The sequence below is a fragment of the Megalobrama amblycephala genome, linkage group LG14 (genome assembly GCF_018812025.1).
Source record: "Megalobrama amblycephala isolate DHTTF-2021 linkage group LG14, ASM1881202v1, whole genome shotgun sequence".
In the NCBI taxonomy this organism is placed as follows: Eukaryota; Metazoa; Chordata; class Actinopteri; order Cypriniformes; family Xenocyprididae; genus Megalobrama; species Megalobrama amblycephala.
The window spans coordinates 24,313,702-24,330,042 of NC_063057.1; the positions used below are offsets into that span (position 1 = coordinate 24,313,702).

General features: G+C 36.8%; 1 protein-coding gene and 1 pseudogene across 1 annotated transcript; both read right to left on the minus strand.

Annotated features, from left to right (window-relative positions):
• Positions 1–2,887: 2,887 nt before the first annotated feature.
• Positions 2,888–6,538, minus strand: LOC125244589 (dynein axonemal assembly factor 3-like). The gene is made up of 12 exons (XM_048154689.1): positions 6,465–6,538; positions 6,146–6,229; positions 5,899–6,008; positions 5,682–5,775; positions 5,197–5,357; positions 4,933–5,109; positions 4,495–4,617; positions 4,296–4,418; positions 3,897–4,104; positions 3,626–3,740; positions 3,450–3,524; positions 2,888–3,080 (listed from the first exon to the last, which is right to left on the minus strand). Exons 2-12 carry the CDS (start codon positions 6,225–6,227, stop codon positions 2,942–2,944), a joined length of 1,407 nt encoding a protein of 468 aa, XP_048010646.1. The 5' UTR covers positions 6,228–6,229; positions 6,465–6,538; the 3' UTR covers positions 2,888–2,941.
• A 1,082-nt stretch (positions 6,539–7,620) lies between these two features.
• Positions 7,621–16,341, minus strand: part of LOC125244593 — a 13,038-nt pseudogene continuing 4,317 nt past the window's right edge.

Here is a 16,341-nt window from a genome sequence, read left to right on the forward strand (position 1 = left end):
ACATCGCACTTCATTTTCTCATCAAATCTTCTGTCCAATCAAATGCCCTCTACAATCTGAAGTCCCGCCTCCTCCTAACCTCTTACAGATGCTGAGGCTGCAGCTGAAATTGGTCATTTGCTCACACATTTACTACACTGTAAAATCTAACAAGTAAACCTTACTTACAAAAAGCATGCAAACCGATTGCCTTGAAAAAACCAAGTAAGGTGAAATAGGAATAGTATGTAGAACTAACAAGTTCCTGTCTAGTATTGTACACTTACAAGAGAGTTCCAGTAACTTAAAACAAATTTGTATCGTATATTTAATCATTTACTTTAGATGTAGCTACTTGTCTTAGTATAGACTACTCAGAATTACTATTTTAAACAACTAAGTAATTTCAAGTAAAATACACTTTGTGACTATTCCTAACTCATTTATGCAAGCTGTGCTAAGGTGATGTTTTCTGCATACACTCTCAGAAAATAAAGTACATAATTGTACCTTTAGGGGTACAATGGTACAAAGGTACAAATTTGTACCCTTGTGATTTGTACCTTTATTTAACAGTACAAAAATTGACCCTTCAAAAAGGGGACAAAATTGGCTATAATGAGCTATATATATTTTACACACACACATACACGCTGAATTAAAATCAGAATTTATTAAATCCTTTTCATTTTCACATTTTACAAACACATTTGTTATGGTCAGAGAAAATAGGATCTGATCACAATATAATTTGATGATGATATAATCATCATGTGATGGCCTGATGTCGTTTAGAATCTAAATCTCTGACTGTGTGCTTGATGTGTAGCTTTAGTATCAATGATTGTTGTCCTGTGATTTTACAGCTTGAGATCCAACAATAGTACGACTTTTCTTTTTTCTTTTTTTAAGAATAAAAAATTATGCACTGAAGCTTGTGTCAAACACACAAGAGAATCAGACATCAAGAATCAGCGTCTGATTCTCAAGAACGGTGACAATAAATAAATACAAAATATTGACAAACAGATCGACTCTGAACATCACAAAACAAGCTACTGTCACAACAAAACAACAGAAAAATAAAGCAAACACAATCTGCGAAAATTACAGGACAATTCAGCTGCATAATTTATTCATGCAGCAATGCATGATGGGAGCCATGGATGAGTTTTGATTGGTGGCTCCCATCATGCACTGCAACATAAAGCACTTTGTTTGATTGTCACCATTGTTGAGGGTCATATGCTGATTCTTGATGTCTCTGTGTGTTTAAAAAAAAAAAACCTCTTCAGATTACAAAAGCTCTGCTGGATCTCAAGCAGTAACAGAGATTTACTATAGAGAAATAATATAACATCTGTATACCAGATGTCACCAATGAATCTGACCATTTCACAATGAAAAAACACAACCATTATTACTGTACTTCCCAAAGCATTGTAACCCTAAACTGATCAACTTTGGCTCACAGCACTATTGGGAAACACATCCCAGATCATAGTTTATCTAACCATAACAAATGTGCTTTACAAACACAAAGTTGGAGCAGCCAGAGATAAATTAATATTAATAAAGAGAGTCAAGAGCCCAGCTAAAGGAAATGCTTTTCACCATCATGGTGACTTCAAACTAAACTTTCATTCAAACATTAACATCTAAACATCTGTTAATTCTCAATAAGAACTTTTGTTGATGTGTGACAGAAATCAAATCAAACTGGTTAATAATAAGTGTAATAATGTTTAATGGCTGGAAGTCAGTTGTAGTTGTTGTGTCTCTCTCTTTTTCTCTTGTTGTTTCTTCAGTGATTCTGCTTATTATCATCAGGTGTCACCACTAATTATCAATCATCACTCATCAATCAATTATCTCATTAACTTTAACACTGCTTCAGTGTTAATTTTTAACACCCGGCAAGATGGACTCATGTGGAATGTTAAAAATGTGTTTAAAATGAAATGTTGTAAAATATGAAAATGAAAAGGATTTAATGAATTCAGATTTTAATTCAGTGTGTGTGTGTGTGTAAACTATATATATATATATATCTCATTATAGTCAACGATTGTACGCTGTCAAAGCCAATTTTGTACCCTTTTTGAAGGGTCAATTTTTGTACTGTTAAATAAAGGTACAAAATTGGTCTCTTAAGGTCCAAATCACAAGGGTACAAATTTGTACCTTTGTACCATTGTACCCCTAAAGGTATAATTATGTACTTTGTTTTCTGAGAGTGAAAGGCAATCCAGTTTATTTAATCCAGTTTACCATGCAAACTGATTTTTTAAGGCAATCAGTTTGCATGGTTTTAACAAGTAAACTGGATTGTCTTTGAAGTAAAGTAAACTCGGTAATTCCAAGTTGTATGCAGAAAACATCACCTTAGCACAACTTGCATAAATGAGTTAGGAATACTCACAAAGTGTATTTTACTTGAAATGATTTAGTTGTTTAAAATAGTAATTCTATACTATAGAATTAATAGTAGTCTATACTAAGACAAGTAGCTACATCTAATCTTAATCATCTCTGATTAAGTATACGATACAAATTTGTTTTAAGTTACTGGAACTCTCTTGTAAGTGTACAATACTAGACAGGAACTTGTTAGTTCTACATACTATTCCTATTTCACCTTACTTTTTTCAAGGCAATCGGTTTGCATGCTTTTTTTAAGTAAGGTTTACTTATTGGATTTTACAGTGTAGTTTAAAATAGTTCATGTCCATTGAAGTAACTATAAACTATATAATTTTATAAACTTTCATATTCATATTTAAATGTTTGGTAATAATGTTTGTAGAAGTTACATTATGAAGTATTAGCGTTTAATCAAATCTCCCCATTAAGATGTTTTCAAAGCTGAAATAGTCATTTTTTTGTAATTCATCAAATGCATATGGTTGATGTAGTTGCAGTGTATGTTTGTAAAGTTTGTATCTGAAACTGTACGAGTCCTTCAGTGTTTTTTCCGTGTGAATACTGCATATATGTCGCTGCTCTGGTTGTGGTTCGGTGTGAATCCTGATTCTTCAGCGATCTCCTTCACTCTGTCAGCAAAACCTGACACTTTCTCTTTTGAAAGGTCCAACAGGAAGCTGAACAAGAAAAACAGATGTGTATCAAAATGTTAGCATAATTGCAAATGTCATTACATGGGTATTACACTGGTATTACGACGTAATCATGAAATATGAGGATATTTCATGAGTCCTCGTATTTAAAATAGCTTTAAAACATACTAAACAATGTTTTATTAAAAATGTAAAAATGCAGAATGTTTTCTGGGTAGGTAGGTTTAGGGGTAGGTTTGGTGTAGTGGGATAGAATATACTTTTTTTGTACAGTATAAAAACCATTATGCCTATGGAATGTCCTCACTTTGATAGCAAAACAAACGTGTGTGTGTGTGTGTGTGTGTGTGTGTGTTTGTGTGAGTGTGTGTGTGTGTGAGATGAAAGACTCACTTTGTTAACTCTATGACCAGAGCAGCATCAGGTGCTGTGATCTCTCTCAGAGAAGAATCGAGCTGATGAACCATACTGAGAAAACAGAGATAGTGTTATCATCAGATAGTTTATGCTGGTCACTTACACACACACTCAAATACAGTTTCTGTGAGCTGCATATGAACAGGCTTCACCTGGCTGAACAGAAGATGCTGTTGAACAAGTTCCTGTATTTGTTTTTGAGAGGAAGTTTGTTGAGTGAGTCTGGAGACAGAAATGACACTTTCACTCCACTCACGTTCAGCAAATCTGGAAAAACACAGGAACAGAAAGAAAATTTGTGGGAAACTGTATCTCAAAACTATTTAGCTGCTTTCATGCTGCACTGTTTGATTTGCAGCATTTCAATTTTCAGCACTGTCCATAGAAGTACATTAACTATGTTTTGTCATAACAGGACGTTACCAAGCTCTTGTGTCTGTTGCTCAGGTTCTGTGTGAGTCTGAGAGGAAGGTGGATCATTCTGGATCTTCTCTTCTGTTATGAGACTGTCTGTGGATTGACAACAGGAGCTTGAAGGGTTTGGTACATCTTCCTTCAGTAAAGAGCGCCATCTAGTGGAAAGACGTTCAAACAACGCCAGGACGTTCACTTCTGAAATATCCTGAGCTGTCTGAGAGAAAAAGATGGCCAGAGAAAAGTAAGTAAATGTTATTGAAAAACAATATATATCATGCAGTATAAATGACAAGCTTTAAATATAAGTTATAAATGTAGTCTTGAACAGAGGACTGATTTATGCAATATAATGTTTTATTGAGGTTTTGGTTTGAATTTAGTGGTTAATGAACTAGTTTGATTCACCTTTACATGCTGATTGTTCTGTGTCTTCAGCAGGTCTTTGTTCTCTGTCTCTATCCCGAAGGATAGATACGGACTGGAGACGATGTCGCCCCAATATCCTCTAACAGTGACCCGATCTCCTCTCTGGTACAAACACACACAGTTGCATGACAGTGTTTCATGGACCGCAACTATTATAGTAGACAATCAATCTACTCACATGATTAAACACTCGAGTAGAAATCAGACTCTGATTGGCTGTTTGGTAAAGCCCCTCCCTCATTTCAAAGGCCACACCAGTTTCCCTCCATTTCACATACTGATGTTTACTAATGACGCCACACTGAGAGAATAAAACATGAGATTTGTAGAACAGCAGTGAGACAGGCTTAATATCCTTAACTAAAACTAAAACCATAAAAAAACATGATTTTTAAATAAATGTTAACTAAAATAAAATATTAAAAAACTTAAAAACTAAAACTGAAAAATAAATGAATAAAAAGTATATAGACTAAAAACTCACATTTGTAACAAAATATGGCCTGAAATAAGTTAAATGTCTGTGCAACATCCAGTAAAGTGAGTTTTATTGCACTGCTCTGATTGGCTGTCAGGAGTGCAGGTGTATAATAATGTCATGTTATTCAGTACATACTCCTCTCTGGTGCAGTTTCATGGTGAGATCCCAGTCGAAACACCCCTGTCGTGAGTCGTAGCGAGTCCCCAGGTGCTGCCGAACACGGGCGTCCCAGACCTTACGCACACTTGCTGGAGCTGACGGCGGCCGTTCCCACAGTTTAAAGATCCGGACCAGCTCATCTCTCTCCTTAAACTGTGATGAAACAGCAGACGAGTGGATATCACTGAGCTGAGTTTATGACATTCAGTATAAACACACATATTTTAATGCATGCTGGACCTTCAGAAGGCTTGTATCAAGGCAAGGATGTGTGTGTGAGTCAGAGGACAGAGTGTGTGTGATGGAGAGAGAGAGTTGAGCCGCAGCGTGTTTTAAAGTCTCTTCCGTCTCTTTGCGAATCTCAGAGTTTCCAAACACCTCCAGAAACACTTCTGTCTTCTCTGAAAAATACAACACAGATAAACCTCAACTAGATCTAATCTGAGTATATAAACATGAACATAATAAATGACATTTATAGTGTAAAAACAGAGTCTAGAAACAGAAGCACATTTGTATTTTCTGGAGATTTTTTAAATACACCATTCCCTAACTTGAAACAATAGGAATTGTCAAAGTATAGTATTAAATATCAATTTATTAGATTTAATTAGTATTATATATTTATTATATTCTTTAAAATATTTGTAACATTTTTAAATTTGTATACATTATGGGTTTGATACTTATTTTTAAAAGAGCAGAAGCTATATGAAGGTACGTACTGTGTAAGCTCATGTTCTCAGGGGTCAGAAGTGATAAATATAGTAGTAATAGTTGTCTGGCAACAACCTCCATACTGTTCTCAATCACCCAAACCTGTAACATGCCACACATCTCATCATGAACACATTAACATGATCAAAACAGTTGATTTTGGACATTACGATATAATATGTCGCTACCTCTCAATTCATATGCTTTATGTAAAGAATCTCTCACATGTAGCGTGTCTGAGTCTCTCAGTCCATTGATGGTCTTCAGGATGTGTCTGGGATCTCCACTGCCCACCAGCAAAACATTCAGCTCTCCATCTGATCTCACTGTGTTTTCTGTATAGAAAATACATAAAAGTAATGAGAATTCATTAAATGTATGTGAACACTGACCCATATTTAATGTGTTTAGCAAGACATTTGATTCATGTTTATATAAAAAATATAAACATAAACATGTGTTTATGGTTCACCTGAGTTCAGGAGGTCTCGTGCTGGTCCGAATCCCCACCAGGTCACACATCCCGCGCCCTCAACAGTCCGACCGGCGCTCATTCCTCACGAATAGAAAGAAATGATAAAATAAGGATGATGTCTTAGGCCTGTTCACACTTCAAAGCCTTCAAAGTCGGATTGATTTCGATTGTCTGTCAATGTATTTATTATCGATTTTCAGCTTGAAAAAAATCGTTCTGAAAGTGATTCCAACATATTTGTTCCTGTTTGTCGATCCGTAGCATATAGAACAGACATGTAGGTGCTGTAAATTAAAGTAATCCTCTGTAAACTCACCTTTATTTTTTCCCGTGTACACAAGCTAAAGTTTGGAAGGCGGTTGCTTAGCAACAGGAAACGCGCTCAGCCTGCCTGCAGAACGGGGCGGAGCAATACGTGACGACATCTTTCAATTTACATGAATTCATTTCTCACTCAGACACAAACACCACCAAAACTGCCAATTTGGAGGTTTACATACTCTTTTCAAAACTGTTAAACCTATGTTCAAAATCTAGCACAATATAAAAAATGAATTTCTACAGTAATGCCATATTGAAATATATTCAAAATATTCTAAATCTAAAAAATCAAATACCATAAAAGCAATTAGTTTACACCAACACCATCTACAAAAGGGGGAACAATTTTGTACTGTAATGTGATCATGTAATGTACTGCAGTGAATTATGAAGACGGCTGTCATTCTTGTTTTGTAAAGAAATTTGAATGCTGCCTGATCGTGTTTATGAGTGCTAAACTGTGTTTGTTGGGTGAAACCTTTGCTAGTGTTATGAAACACTTGATTTGTGACATGTTAGAAGTGTTTTGGTAGTTTCAGTGCATTGAGAATGTGTCCTAGCTGTAAAAAAACAAACAAACACTAAATACAGTACTATCTTGCATAGCCCCAGCCTAGGATTTAGACATTTTTTATGTGATGGCCATACAAAAAAATAGGGTTGTCCGTGGTTCCAAAATTTGTTGTGGGTTTATGCGATGGACTGGATAAGTTTGAGATTTCCTGGCCTGAAATGTTGTCCCAGTCTGCCCCTGCCACTGGGTTTGATATGAAAAATATGATAATGTTTTAGAGTTTACATTTTTAACAAAATTTGACATGCCATAGGCTACTGAATGAAAAGGTGTAAAAACAATCAGAAGATTTTGTCCATAGCAATCTGTTCTTTTTGGCAAGATGACTGTAAGTATATCTAAACCTAACTGTGACAAATCCGAAAACTTAATTCCTTTCCACACATTCCAGCACACAATTCATTTTAAATGCAAAGCCTGAAAAACGTGTTTTAGTTACAGGGAAGTGCACAATACTTTCAATTAGGATTCAATAGAATTGCTGCTCCAGATAGACCCTGACAATTAAAAGCAATCGGATCTGCCAGACGTATCTTAATGGCAAGCCTTTTTAACCTTNTAATTTCATAGCGCATCACTGCATAATCGACGTGCTGCGAGGATAATAAAAGATTTGTTAGATTAGATTCCTCATCTCATAAAACATATTGTTTTAGACGAAATACTAATTTTTTCACTATGGGCCACAAGAGAAAAATTAGATTAGATCTCTCATCATCTCTATGAATATGCACCATTAATGCAGCGGCAGATGACGGACGCTCTTTTAGTTTCTGTAGTGAATAATTGACTGGTGTTTGAGACTTCTGCACCGACATTTACTCTCACACAAAGTTTGCACATTGCTTGTTATATCCACTGGCTTGCCTTCATGGTTTAAAATATTGCAATGTGGCATTTTTCTTCATCGCCAGTTGCTTGTAAAATGATCGACAATTCACATTTCGTGGGTGTCATTTCTCGTAATAATAAAAGTAATTAAATAAATGAGTAAATAAGTAACAAGCAAACTGGAACTTGTTTTCTTAACATTTCTGTGAATAATTTGTTGATGCAGGTAAAAAAGGACTTGATTTTTTTTCAATGATTTGTAAGTGATTAATATATCAACTAATAATAAACAATCATCTACTAACAATCTGTTTGATTATTTCATGATTTACTATTTTTTAAGATAACTTAGAACATATTTATCTTTTATTAATCATTATGAACATATAGTCATGTTTTGTATATGATTAGATCATTATTAACTAATAACTTAAAAATGACTTGTTATTGAACATTATTATAAAGTGTTACTCATTATCCTAATTAAATGCATCAGTCATCATCTTATTTAAAATTTCATCATCAATTTAAAAATGACAGAATTTTAGAGCAAGCTGTAACAGTGTGGTCAAAAAAGGATAGCAGATGAGGATCTAATTGCAGCACAGGACACAGGTACTATACACAGGAAAAGGAACAAAACTAGCTTTTGTTTATGGATTCCACCATAACCATAACTCCACCTCTGGAACTGGGGGCTCGGAAGACAAAGGCAGATCCAGTGGGAGCAAAGACAAAGGAGAAACCGGAGGGAAGCAGGTGCCCTGTGGAGCAGAGGGGTGGAGGGCTGAGTCACAACCGGTGGTCTGGAGGTCTGTGGTGAAACATGGATGGAAGCTGAATGAAGCTAGTGGAATGGGAGGAGCCGAGGAGCTGGACGATCGGGATTTGGATGACCTCCACGGTTGGAATGCAGGAGCTTGGAGGTTGGACGAAGGTTAGAGACAAAGGAGCCAGGAGGCTGGGCGGGACCAGCAGAGGAAGGAGGACCAGGGAACTATTCGGAACCAGAAAATGCAGTAGGCCTGGTGGGACCGGTGGAGAAGAAGAGAACTCAAGGTTGGGAGAATAGGCAGGAGTCCATTCCAGAATATGTAGGTCAATGAGTGCTAGCTCGGGGACCACCATATTTGGGATCCTTCTCCTCTTTACTCACTGTGAAGGGGGAAACACAGCTGGAGAGCAGACTCCACATACTCACAGAATGTCCTTTGAGGGCCATACAAAGGCAGGCACGCTTCTGTCTGCTCTTTGAGGCCGGCGTGATATAAGGTGCACAGGAGTCATCTGGGTAGTGTGCCATGTGATCTAGATGGAGATACTCATGGGTGTGATCCTTAAAGAAAATGGTCAAGCAATTAAGAAAATGAAAATCCATTTCATAAGGTTTGAAGATCACCTGAAGTAAATTTGGACAACATTACTCAGAATTGGTACTATCAAGATTTCACCATGATGTAAGAAACCAGAAGGGAAAATTTGGTTTAAAAAAGTTTAAATGTTCTGGAAGTTTTGAACTGTTTGTGGTACTAGTGGAGTTTGGCAGCTAAATATATATCCCAGAAGAGCTCAGAACATTTTTCCTAAGAGACTTCCAGAGCTGAAATGCATTTATAAGTGTCGTCTATTTTAAACCAAGATGATTAGATGAGGATCTACCTTATGATTATATAACACAACACAGAATTCCTGACAACACTTCAGTCAAAGGCTCATTCTGCTCTCATGAAATGTTTCTCTGTGAGTCTCTTGCTCAAGTCCACTATGATCCTGTTCTTCTAGATCTCTGTTACCTGCAGGAAATGGATGTGATCCTGTGTGTGTGAAAGCTGCTCCAGCTCAGCATCTCTCCTCCTCAGATCATTGATCTCCTGCTCCAGTCGCTCCAGTCGTCCTTCAGCTCGACTCACTGCAGTCTTTTCCTGATCTCTGATCCGCTGTGTGGCCTCAGAGCGGCTTCTCTCAATGGAGCGGATGAGCTCAGTGAAGATCCTCTCACTGTCCTCCACTGCTGTCTGTGCAGAGCTCTGTTAGGACACACATCACAATCACACAGTGGCTTCAGTGAGTCCTGACTGAGACTTCTCAAACTTCTCTTCTTCTCCAGACTCACCTTATAAGACTCCACAGCCTCTCTCAGCTGTTGAAGATCTTTCTCTCTCTGCTGGATCCTCTGCTGGAACGACTTCTGTGTCTCCTTCAGCTGGTTCTGCAGCACAAACCAAGAACAGAGATACCAGTTTGTACTACTTTTACTATAACTGTCAGGGTTATATCACTCTAGTTTATTTTATTTTAACTAGTATTTTAGATTACTAGTTTATTTTAGTAATCTAGTTTATTCTTGGTTTTGTGACAAAGCCCTGATGCTTCTGTATTGAAATGTCTTTGTGCAATCTTTTGTCTGTGTGCCTTGTGTTACGCCTGCCTGTTGCCCCCTGCTGGCTCCGCTAGACAGTGCAGATGTTAGTTGGGCGACAGGTGCATTCTATTAGTAATTAACCCTCTAATATGGCGTTTGGTATAAGATCTGTGCACTCTAGAGTAAAGGCTGGTTCACACTGTGCGATTTTGGCTACGATTTGGTCGTCTGAGACAAATTTTGCAAATACTAAAAGATTCCTATAATCCTAGTCTAAAATCTGTAGTCTTTGATCTCTAGTTTGACATGTTCACCGACAGCCGGTTAATGACCATTGCGATCAAATTTTACCTCAGACGAAATTCTGGCAGTGTCAGAAGATTTGGTGCACAATCCTCCAGTGTGACTTCTCCTACGATGAACGTCAAATTGTCTTAGTTTTTCAAGACAAGCCGTGTTCAAAATTAACGACAGAGATGTCTTTTTTAGCCACCATTTGAGTACCGCGTGTAATGCAGCTCACAGTCAACGTTTTCATGCACACGTCTGTTTTTAACACGTCTTGACTGTCGTACAATCTGACACAAAAGACAGCTGAGATCCCACAGTGTGACATGAGGATCATGTTAGTACAGTCTGACAAGAAACTATCGTAAAGGACTGTTACAAATCACACAGTGTGAACCAGCCTTAAGTCTCTCTCTCAATTTGACGTGTTTTTTTTTCCCCTAGACGTTGGTTTTCTTTTGATTGTTTAATAATTGTTTTCTTGTTTTGTTAATAAATTGGTTTATTGTTTGAACCATTTGTTGTTTGCCTCTTTTATGTTGCGGTATATGAGCCAGCCGTAACATAAAAATGGGGGCTTGTTCCGGATTTTGAGCGTTTGTTTGAGGGAGTATTTTTATTGTCTCTTCAGGATTTCTTGAGGATTGGCTTGCACTCCAGTTAGTTAGAGTGTTTCAGCTGGGCTGCGTGTGAGTGGTCCTTCCATCTGAACACTGTTTGTTGTTTTGTTGATTTTCTTTGTATTTTGTTTGGAGTTTTTGGAAGGAAATCCTGGGTGGGGGTACGCTTCTCGCGCAGCTGAACTCATTTGGAGAACGGTTGTTACGAGGTTTAGCGTTTCAAGTCGCCTCGAGCCTGGCAGTCCTTTGAAGACTAGTTAGGTTAGTTTCAACAAGCAGGCATATCGGAGATGTAAAGCCAATGGAAATCCTGGTGAGTACTCTATTTTCTCCCTGTTTATCACATAAATTGATTATAAAGAGAGCATGTTTTTGCGTGTTGGTATTATGTGCTAGTTATGCCAATTTAGACGAGGAATTAAGTGGATGTTTGTGTATACTGGTTAAAATGTGAAACTTAGCTTTGTTTACACAAAAATCTTGTGTTAGGAACAACAGCAGGTTATAGATGATTAGTGAATCAGGTTGAAATCGCTGTTGTAGCCTATTGAGTACAACCGTTGTTTACTATTTGTAAATAAACACTGCATCGCTGGGTAATGCAGGTTGTACGAATTCCTAATATAAATCGGCATTGTTTTTCCACTTTAAAGCACTAGAATTGTATTGAAACATTGACTTTACGGCCTGTGGAGATTAAGTTGAATGATAAAACTAGTAAATTTGGTTTTGAGTTTGTTCATTCATCTTATTTGTTTCTAGTGGTGTTATAGTGGATTATTGAGCTAGGCTGTATGAAATGTTATGTCAGTATGGGTAATATTGAATAATGATTTAAGTCTAGGATGTTTTCTGGTACTTAATTCTTTTTTTAGGGAGGTTTATTAGGATTATTTGGATTTATTGTGGGCAATTTATTAGCTAATCTTCATTGTGTAATTTTTCTGCTAGTTCAAAATGATTTCCAATGAGGAATTGAATGTAGAGCTTTCTGAATAGTTTCTAGATAGGTGCACCAAAGAACAACTTTTAGAACTCTCAGAGAGTCATTATATTGTTTTGACTAGTAATGATAAGAAGCGCAAGGAAGATTTGTTAAAGGCTGTTAAAAGCCAGTTGATAGCCAAGGGAATTCTAGGGTAACACTTTAGAATAACTCACGCTATGAAGCATTAGTTAAGCATTAGTAAATAGTCAATTCATCATTTATAAAACATTAATAGACATTAGTAAGCCATTTATAAATACAGCTATAAATGCTTTGTTCTTGATTTATAAGCATATCTATAATGAGTTTAATAATTGTATTTTCATACTTTATTAATGATCAATTTATCATTTCTAAATTATGTATTACATTATTCACAAACGAGTTATTTAGGAGTTGTCAGTGGTTCATAAGATCATTTAGGAAGTGTAAGTAAATGATTAATAAAATATTTAAACGTACATTTATGCATCTTATTATTTAGACATATAGTATTAGTTACTTAGTGTGTTAATAAATGCTTTATTAACATATTCCTAGTGTCAAAACTACCTCGGTACTAACTTTAAAACATTAGAGAACAGCAGTGCAGAACATCACTGAACTTTTAAATCTCATTTATAAAAGCTTTACAAAGCATAAACAGTCCTCACTTTAGATGAGCTCACAAAAATAGTTAACTGACCACTTCTAAACGTTTTATAATTACTTGAATTAATCATGAATTGCAGTAGGAATATGTGTTAATAAAACATTTACTTACACACTAAGTAACTATTACTATGTGTCTAAATAATAAGATGTATAAATGAATGTTTAAATAGTTTATTAATCATTTGCTTACACTTACTAAATGAACTACTGACAACTCCCAAATAACTGGTTTGTAAATAATGTAATACTTAATTTAGAAATGATAAATTGATTATTAATAAAGTATGAAAATACAATTATTAAACACATTATAGATATGCTTATAAATCAAGAATAAAGCAATTATAGCTGTATTTATAAACCACTTACTAATGTCTATTAATTAGTTAATAGACATTAGTAGTTAATTAACTATTAACTAATGCTTAATTAATGCTTCATAGTGTGCAGTTATTATAAAGTGTTACCAATTCTTGTTATAGGAGATGAGACTTTTGGTAAGGTACTGTCTCCATGTGTAGAGAGAGATTTAATGTCAAAAGAAAAACAAACACAGTTTGAAATAGAGAGACTATCATTTGAAGGTACTCAAGCATTAAAAGATAAGGAATTGGAAAAACGAGTTCAGTTCAAAAAATTTGAGCTTGAACAGGAGCGTGAGTGTGCTCAGTTTGAGTTGAAAAAATTTAGAGTATGCACGTGAGAGTGAACGTGAACGGAGGCAGTATGAGATGAGAAAGCTAGAGCTTGAACTGGAAGTTTGGAAAGCTGAAGCTTCTAAATCCGTTCAGGTTGCGCAGACTTCTTTTGATGTTGGTCGAAACATTAAGATGGTTCCTCCATTTTGTGAACGTGATGTAGACAAGTATTTTTCCCATTTTGAAAAAGTTGCTTCTCTAAAATGGCCAGAAGAAGTTTGGACTTTACTTCTACAGTGTATTTTGACAGGGAAGGCTCAGAAAGTGTTTGCTTCTCCTTCTGAAGAAGAAAGTGCTGATTTTAAACAAGTAAAAACAGCCATTTTGAGAGCATATGAGTTAGTTCCCGAGGCTTATCGCCAATGATTTCGGGGTTACAAAAAAACTTGAAAAACAAACTTATGTTGAATTCGCTTGGGAAAAAGAGATTATGTTTACAAGATGGTGTCAGTCTCAGAAAGTAGAAACTTTGAACCAGTTGAGGGAGTTAATTCTGGTAGAAGAATTTAAAAACTGTGTGCTCTGTGTCTACTTATTTGAATGAACAAAAGGCCTTGACCTTAGCTAATGCGGCTGTGTTGGCTGATGAATTTGTTCTGACTCACAGAATTTCTTTTCCTGATAGAGCATCAAGTGATCAGAGTAAAAAGTCATTTCGGAATCGGTGGACACCTTCAGTGATTACATCAGGCACTGTGCCAGGTGTGCCCCCTGTGAGTCAGAATGTTTCATCAGATAAGAAAGGTAAGGTAGTCTGTTTTTATTGTCACAAAGTAGGACATAAAATCTCTGAATGTAATGCTGTCAGCTAAGCCAGTTGGATTAGTTGGGCTTGAACCACTGAGAATACATGCATACGAACAGAATTCTGTGGGTAAGAAGGCGATATTAACTCAGGTAGATGTTGGGAATCATTATACAGAGTATGCTCCATTTATTACTACTGGTATCGTGTCTCTGCCAGGGCAAGAGGGAAAAGTTTCTGTGCAAATCCTGAGAGACACAGGAGCTGCTCAGTCCTTCTTGTTAGAAGGAATTCTTCCACTCCTGTTTCCTTCCTGTGCTGTTACTCGAGCCAGAGGAAAACAACTCAAAGCTGACCGACTGTGTGAAGGTGAAGTTTCTTTACGTCCTGCCAGTAAGGTAACTATAGAGAGAACTTTACCTGTTCATTCTGAGAATTATGTTGATGAAAGTGGTCTTCTACCATCAGATGAAGTTGATGGTGTGACAGTTGAAAATGAACCACTTGGTATGACCTTAACAGACAACATCACTTAGGATTCATCTGACTATTCTGAGGAGTCTGTCTCTTGGATGAAAGGAAAATCAGAAAATCTTTTGTCCTCTATTTTGAATGTCTCTCGAGAGAACTTGATTCAAGAGCAGCTAGCTGATGTAACTCTTAAACCTTTGTTTTCAATTATTTGTATTGAAGGAGATATTGAGACTCTGCTACCTTCTTGCTACTTTCTAAAAGAGGGGTTGTTGCTTAGACGGTGGGTCAGTGAAACTGAACCAATCACTTAAGCTTATGTTCAAGTGGTAGTTTCTCTTAAATTTAGACAATCTGTGATCAGGTTAGCTCATGATGGAGTGGCTGGACATATGGGGGTGAGGAAAACCTATGATCGATTGCAACATAAATTCTTTTGGCCTGGATTAAAGAGATGTGGCCAAGTTTATTCGAACTTGTCATGTGTACCATCTCACTGGTAAGCCAAACCAGAAAATCCCTGTGGCTCCTCTCCAACCTATTCCAGCAATGTCAAAACCATTTGAGTATTTGCTCGTTGATTGTGTGGGTCCCTTACCTAGATCAAAGACTGGTCATCTGTATTTACTAACAGTTATGTGTTTATCTACTTGATATCCAGCTGCATATCCTGTCAGGTCCATCACTACAAAATCTATTCTCAAAGCTTTAACTGATTTTATGTCAACATTTGGCATTCCCAAAATTATCAAGTTTGACCAAGGCTCTAATTTTATGAGCCGTCAGTTTGTTAAGGCTTTGCACCAATTAAAATCAGCCATAACATTTCCAGTGCATACCACCCTCAGAGTCAAGTGGCCCTTGAAAGATTTCATCAGACCCTGAAATCATTGCTGCGGTCATATTGTGTGGAACTTGGGTCTGATTGGGAGGAGGGGCTGCCTTGGCTGCTTATGGGTGTTAGAGAGGTTATTCAGGAGAGTACTGGATTTAGTCCAAATGATTTGGTATTTGGACATGAAGTTCGTGGTCCCAGTGCAGTTCTTGCTGATAACTGGATCCCCACTGAACCATCCCAAAATGTTCTGGATTACATTAGTGGTTTTCGATATCGGCTGTATGAAGAAAACTGGGGAAATCGCAGAGTATGATGGAGAGGTTGTTTAATAAACAAGCAGTGTCTCGAAAATTTGAGGTTGGAGACCAAGTACTAGCTTTGTTGCCTCTTGTAAATAACCCTTTTCAAGCCCGTTTTGCAGGTCCTTATCCTGTCCTTAAATGCCTCCCTGGACAGAATTATCTGCTGAAAACCCCAGAACGACGTAAGGGGGTACAGGTTTGCCATATAAATCTTTTAAAGCCCTATTTTCCTCCCACATCTTCTGTTGGGTTGGTAACCACAGTGTTAAATGAGTCATCACATTTGAGTGGGAAGGGGACTTCCTCTTCAAAGATTACTTCCTTGGATTGTATTAGGGATGACTGCGTCAATCTTCCTTCCCGAGGTTTTATTGAAGGACGATTGAATAACTTTGAGATGTATGCAAAATTGGTCCATCATTTACCCCATCTCTCTCAGTCTGAGAAAAATTACATTCTTCAGTTAGTGGAGTCTTTTCCTAACTTGTTTTCTGATGTGCC

What these genes read in the sequence shown, in the direction of transcription:
- LOC125244589 (XM_048154689.1), bottom strand. Translation starts at nt 6,227, where the DNA reads ATGAGCGCCGGTCGGACTGTTGAGGGCGCGGGATGTGTGACCTGGTGG. An exon ending in GAGACTCAGACACGCTACAT is followed by an intron (nt 5,776 to 5,898) that starts GTGAGAGATTCT and finishes GGCATGTTACAG; the next exon opens with GTTTGGGTGATTGAGAACAG. An exon ending in TGAGAACATGAGCTTACACA is followed by an intron (nt 5,358 to 5,681) that starts GTACGTACCTTC and finishes TGTATTTTTCAG; the next exon opens with AGAAGACAGAAGTGTTTCTG.